General features: G+C 45.3%; 1 protein-coding gene across 1 annotated transcript in view; it reads right to left on the bottom strand.

The window, feature by feature from the left end:
* Nucleotides 1–4,756: 4,756 nt before the first annotated feature.
* The window catches only part of RPL22L1 (ribosomal protein L22-like 1), a 2,621-nt gene continuing 817 nt past the window's right edge, over nt 4,757–6,560 (bottom strand). The window contains exons 2-4 of the mRNA XM_010006852.1: nt 6,273–6,365; nt 5,746–5,867; nt 4,757–5,016 (exon numbers count right to left, since the gene is read on the bottom strand). Coding sequence (XP_010005154.1) covers nt 4,872–5,016; nt 5,746–5,867; nt 6,273–6,365 — 360 coding nt within the window. The 3' untranslated portion in view covers nt 4,757–4,871. The remainder of the gene's footprint in view (nt 5,017–5,745; nt 5,868–6,272; nt 6,366–6,560) is intronic.

Below are 6,560 nucleotides of genomic sequence, written 5' to 3'. Positions count from 1 at the left end.
ACTCAGGTGCAAAGAGCTGCTTGGGGCATTTTCCCCTCAGGCCCCTCTGAGAAGGTTTTTAGGGCTTTATAGGCTCCTGCTAGAAGGGTGTTTGGGGCAAGTTATGGGTGCTTGGCCCAGTTATCCCCGGGCCACTCCTCCCACCTATGATTTGTGCTCTGCAACAGCTTTAGCATGAATTAGGGCTCAGACAGCAGGGCTGTGCCAAGACAAGCCTCAGAGCAGCTTTCTGCCAGCACCCTGCCCAAAAAGGAGGTGCCACAGGAATTTAGATGTCTCTGTGTGTGCAGAACAGCTGGGCAGTGACCTGCAGGCTGGCAGCAGAACCTGCCTGGTGGGTTTAGCTGCTGAAAGAGCAGGTGGTGCTTACACAAGGAATGAAGTCTTACCCTGCTAAAGGGAATCACAGCCCTTTGCCCCTGGGCTTGGGATCATGCCAGGACATTCTGCCTGACGTAGCTATTAAAGCCCATGGGACAAAGGCTCTACTTTCAGTATCAAACATCTCCATATAAAATAAACAATATTAGATTGCCCTAAGTGGGAGCACGGGCTGTGAGAATGAATAATGACAGCAGGGGGGCAGAAAAGGCTGCCAAAGGCAATGGATGCTCACCTCGCTGCCTGCCTTCCTGCTGCCAAACCTCGTGGGGCATTGTTAGGAAAAAACACTCACTTCCGCAGGGTCTGAGCACTTTTCAGGTTGGTATTTGTGTGCTGCTGTTGGGCAGGGACACCAGGGCTACTTGGGGAATCAGGGCACAGGGATGGGGTGACGTGTAAACCTGATGAGGCATTGTGAGCTGGGCAGGGTGAGGAGCATTCCAGCCCTTCTGAGCCACCCGGTAAGACAATTTTGCTTTGGGTTTGTCTTTAAAAAACAACGACATTTTTTCCTTGTTTTTGTCTATATTTGGTGTAATCAGATCACTCCCACCACTGAAGCTCGTTTCCTGCTGTTGGGTACATTGAAACTATTATTATTATTTAGTTTTCCATGGGCAGCTCTGTTTCTAATTACTTTGTGCTGATGTTATTTGGATGTGTTGAGTCTGTGCCTCTTTTAATACCTGCCACATGCTGGGTCTGTTGAATATGTTAGTACCCCAACACATTTTTCAGATATTTCCTGCTCTTACCTCTTTATTTCTGATCTTGCTGCTTTTGGATATATGATCTTTTTCTGATGGGGTTATAGGCCAGAAGGACAGGTAGATAGAAATGATACAGATACCTAAGGCCAACTAGAAGTAATTTCTAGCAGTGGTGGTCAAGATTTGTGATATCATCTTTTTTTTTTTCTTTTCTTTTTTTAATGGAAATCAGTGAAGAGTTTTGCTCTAAAAGCAGTGATAGAGTCTGAGGCTGTAGAAATATAATCTCTATGCTCACAAACAGCTCATGTGGTGCTGCTACTGCTGCACTGGCAACAGCCACATATCTCTTGTGCTTAGAAATCTGTTTATTATTATTTGTCAAAAATTGAAATTCTCCATGCATGGGAGGTCTCTTGTAAACTGATTTGTATTTGGAAGAAAGAAGCAAAACCATTTTTTGAGAAATGATGAGGAGCAACATTTGTTGAAAAATAAAAGGGGGGAGAAAAATGAAAGAAAGAAAATATAATACATCATTTTGGCTGTGTTAGAGCCTTCTGAGAATTCATGTGCCATTGCCCTCCTAAGACTGAGCTCACAAGCACTGGCCCATCTGCTGCTCTACCAGAGCAATTGGTGCCTTGCAGAGATTATTCCTCCTTCCAAATTAAACTTCTGGCTTGATGAACCAGGGCTCTCAGCTGGGTGGAGGCAAAGTGGCACTCCCAAAGCATGGAAATCCCAAAGCACCTTGAGCACTGTCTGAGCCCTGAGCATGTTACCAAGGAGCCAGAGGGCCTGAACTCAGCTGCAGCCCCACTCACCTACAAGGTTTTCATGCTGTGGGTGCAGGATTTTTCCCAGCAGGTTCCTCGCCCGGCTGACGCAGGAGCACGAGTCTCTGCAGCTCTGAGGAGAACCCAGCCCTGCCTCAGGCAGGGCTTTTCTGGGCTCTCATCCAGCACTAAATAAGGAAAATTCCAGCAGTCAATCCTGTCCGTTTTCAAGCTGTTCAGGATCTTTTAATTTTCCAAACACAGATGAACGAAACTGGTTATTAACAAACCCAATCGCTGTGCCAGGTGCCCTGGTGAAGGTACCTGGCAGCTCCCAGGGCAGCAGAGCTGCCATCTCAATCAGTTAAACCCCACCAGAGATCAGAGAAAAGCTGACCTCTGGCTTTTAAAAAAAGCTCACTTTGATTCAAATCTGGATAATTTGTATAAATTACCTTAGGTGAACACCAAGAGGCTGTTTCCTGCCTGCCACCTGCATGACACCTGGCCTCTCCAGCTGTGAAATGCCTTTCAATAGGAATCACCCTTTTCCTGGAGCTCTGAGGTCAGCTTCTTGTCTGTGTCCTCCAGTCATTCATCCCCATGGAACTTCAATAATATTCCAGTAAATGCTCCATTTATATCTAAAACCCCCTCTTTGTGGCTGTTACATGTAACATGCATGTACTCACCCTGACTGACCCTGCTGACCCCACAAAGCTCCCAGCAGCACCAGCCTGCACAGCCAGCAGAGCTGGGGCAGCAAGGCAGGGAGAAACCAAAACATCCAGCTAAACGTCCTACCTAAAGAGTGAGATTTTCCTAAGTGCATTAAGTGGCCTGGAGCTGCACTTACTGTTATCAGAAACTTGGAATTTCGTTTCTTTCAAAGTTGACCATGTTTTCAAGCACTGGGGAGAGGAATTCCCAGACTCTATCCTCACTGCAGTGAAGCTCAGCGAGTTATGAAGCTCAGATGAGCACCTTGGCAGGTTTCCTCCAAGCCCAGCCACGAGCTGGGAGTAAGTTGCTTTGCTTGAAATCCCAGGCCTTGTTTTCCTGTCTTTTGCCTAATGACAATGTGTGAGGCTCTACCACCACACAGGCAGCTGCCAGCCTGCTTTAAAAGGCACCAGAAGGCAGCATGATCCTGTTAGCTCTGTACTTGCTCCCTTTAGTCACAGCAGGTTTGTTGTGTCAGTCTCGTGTCAAGGACGGATGGTCACAGAAAAGCACAATTCTAAGAAACACAGGTGGGGAATGTATTTTGAAATACAACTGTTAGTCATGCCCTTCCTCTGCTGAACTTACTGCAGCAAAGAAAACAGACCAGAGGTTTTAAAATGTTTGCAGCTTTTTACCGTGAAAAACAAGGCTGCTTGTTCAACACGGGATCAACACTGTAAATAATAAAACCAAAGCATTAGCAACCTCTTGAGTTCCAGAAAAGGAAAAACTCAGCCACCTTTAACTGTTGCTTCAAAACTGCTCCATTTGTCTCATATAGAAAATTCCAAGGCAGCACTCTGCATTGCCCAGTGCCCGAGAGCCAGGCAGGACTTCAGGTATTCTAAGTTACTTCCACAGACACACAGTAAAGCTCAACATACACGAGCCATGAAATCAGCCTTAGCTCTGCAGCCACACGAGTGCTCCCTCCCTTCCTTTTGCTAGCTCTGCAATAGCAACTTGAAACAAACCACCAAGGCACAGGTCACACTTGCAGCTTCTGTTCCACTGCTGCTACACCCCATCTTCCCAGAGCACAACTCGGGAGCAGCTGCTCAAGTAAATTAAAAACTGGGAAATGAGCCCCCAGGGCTGCTGACATTCATCTCCCCTTCTGCACTTTTTGTTTAGATTTAGGTAGCTCAAGTGGGTGCCACAGGACTGTTCATGCATTGCTTTGTGTTTGGCAATTCTCTGAACAGTCTATCTCAGAGGTTTGCCACCAAAACAATGCTGAAATAAAAAATAAATACATCCAGAAATTAAAAAATGTAGCCAGCACACTTCAGCCTAAACTAGCTTGAAGTTCATACCACAGCCTATACCTATCCCTGTTTTATGGTATGAAACAAACAAGGCATTACTAATTCCAGAGTTCATCATTGCTGTGGAACCCAAGAGTAAATATTCCCATTAACCACACATTAATTGTTCTCGCAGTTTGGCAGAATAAAGTACTGAGAATACAGGCTCCCAAATACCACTTCTTTACGGTGAAAACTAATACAATTTCTCTTGATATTACATGAACAAAAGCTAGCTTCTCAGATCTGGAATGCCTTGTGTTTCAATGAAGAACCCACCACTTGTAGAAACATCTGTGTGGATTTAATGGGACTCAGTCACTGCCAACACAAAGAACTATAGGAAGCAGCAAGATATGCTTTAAGTTGGTTTAGCCAGATGCTGGGAAAAAGATTAATCTCTACCTCCTTAACTGTCAATCTAATATAAACCTAGCCAACAAACCTTTGTTATATTCCACTTTGACTTGTGGTTATACACAGGAATACTAGACACAATTAATTACTTAGGTAAATCACAGAGAAATAAAACATTTCTCTTTTAAAATATATAAGCCTGTTTTTTTAACAGAAGTAATTAAAATTTTTAAAGGTATTTTATCATTAGCTCCACAATAATCAACAGAGGGAGTGGTACTTTTAGTCTCACAAAGCTCTAGCATTATTTGTAGGATGAACCACTGATCCTACACTGGTACTGGGAGAAGGGCTCAGTTCTTTTCCACCAGGTCTGTCACTGGTGCTGTGCTGAACAGCTCATTTCTAGCAAGGAAAGGAAAACTGCAAATCCAACAATTCCCCAAGCTGGTTTTTAATCAGAATTTTAAGAAACAGGTTAGAAAACTAACCATGCTCTGTCAAACAGAGTACAAAATCTTGATTCACCAATAAGTTAAAGTGTTCTTATAAATAGATGTTCTAGTCTTTTGTACTCATTGTACATTGTGCTCAAAGCTGAGCTTCAGTTACTCCTCAGACTCTGATCCCTCCTCATCTTGACTGATCTGGAAGTAGCGCAGCTCGTACGTCTCCTTGTCAGACGCAACGACACGGAGCCAGTCACGCAGGTTGTTCTTCTTGAGGTACTTCTTGGTCAGGTACTTGAGGTACCTTAACAACAGGAATGACACATTAGAACCTTCTCACTCACCAACCCATACTGCTGTCTGCCCCTCCACTCCAGACACGGCCCCACAGGGCAACACCACAGCGTTTATACCCAGAAATAAAAAGTTATAATAGATAATAAAAGGCATTTTCATTCCAGGTGACAGACAATAATGTATTTAATGCTTTTTGCCAACAAAGCACAGTGCCAGTAACTCACAAGCACCCAGAAGTTTTTCTGCACCTCAGTGTAACAGAACAGGCACTGGTGTACCTGCAGGAGGAAGGTGGGGAGCTGGGGAGGAATAGCACCTCCAACCAGCACTCACCTCCTGCACAGCCTAACAAACTGCCAGGCTCCATCTGACTTATGGGATCCTTTTGCAATGACACATACTGCACACACACACACTTTAATACTACCAATTAAACAACAAAACAGCAGCCCATGACATGAACTCAGTACGACTTTTTAAAGCACTTCCAACAACCCATGTTCTCTGCATTGCTGTGCTTACACTAGAGGGAGCAACCAACTCCTGCGCCTTAAAACGCAGCTGTTACAGATCCAGTATTACACGTTCCTTTGAACTACACATTTCCCCAGCATTCCTAGGTGATCTGAAGTCAGCACCAGCACCTTCTCTGTACGTATCAATGGTGCATCACGTTTGAGACATCACAGTTCAAAACCCACCACGACAAACGCAACAAAAGGAAACCTATGCCAACCTTTTAGAAAACTGCTTCTCAGATGTCACTGTGATCTTGTTCTTCATGCGTTCAATGTGAACAGTGTTGCCCAAGTTTCCAGTCTTTCCATTGACCTTAACCTTCTCCTTTAGGAACTGCTCCTGTTTCAACATTGAACAGATAGAACACTAGGGAATGGCACCCTAGGTATGAACTAGGGAAGGGACCCTAGCCATGGAGCAATATTAAAAATCACCATTTACTTATGTCCTGACAGCAAGTATTTACAAGGCAACAAAAGTCCACAGCGTCTAATTAAAAAGTCACCCCCCTGCTTAAACAAGATTAAATTTAAAACAGTTCTATCCATGGGTAGTTATGAACCACGTTAACTACAAAACACATTGAAAGCCAAGAAACGTTCACAAAGCGCTGCTACTTTAAAGAACAGCTGTTGATTTTACGGTTTAAAATGTAACTGCTGAGCTGCCGTTTCGCTGCCGTGCTGCACTGGGGCAGCTCCACACAACGCCCCGAGAGCCCGAGCAAGCCAAGCCAGCACTTACGAAATTCCCCGAGTCAAAAATTCCATCTTCCACGGGATGGGTCAGGTCAAGGCAAAACTTCCAGGCGGACTTCTTAGATTTGCGGTCCTTTTGCTACAACAAAAAAACCAACCCAAACCAACCAATCAATATTAACATTACCAACCCACACACGGAAAAGCTTCGATCAGCCCGGGGTGGGGATGGGGGGGGGCAGGAAGGACAGGGCCGGGGCTGCCAGGCCGGGCTCACAGCGCCGGGCCCGCGGGGCTGGCTGGGGCCTGCCCGGGGGGGGGCGGCTCCCCCCGC

This window comes from Chaetura pelagica, unplaced genomic scaffold, assembly GCF_000747805.2.
Source record: "Chaetura pelagica isolate M959 unplaced genomic scaffold, ChaPel_1.0 scaffold341, whole genome shotgun sequence".
Classification (NCBI taxonomy): Eukaryota; Metazoa; Chordata; class Aves; order Apodiformes; family Apodidae; genus Chaetura; species Chaetura pelagica.
Note: the sequence above shows the minus strand (reverse complement) of the source record. Positions and strands in the feature narration are given on the sequence as shown.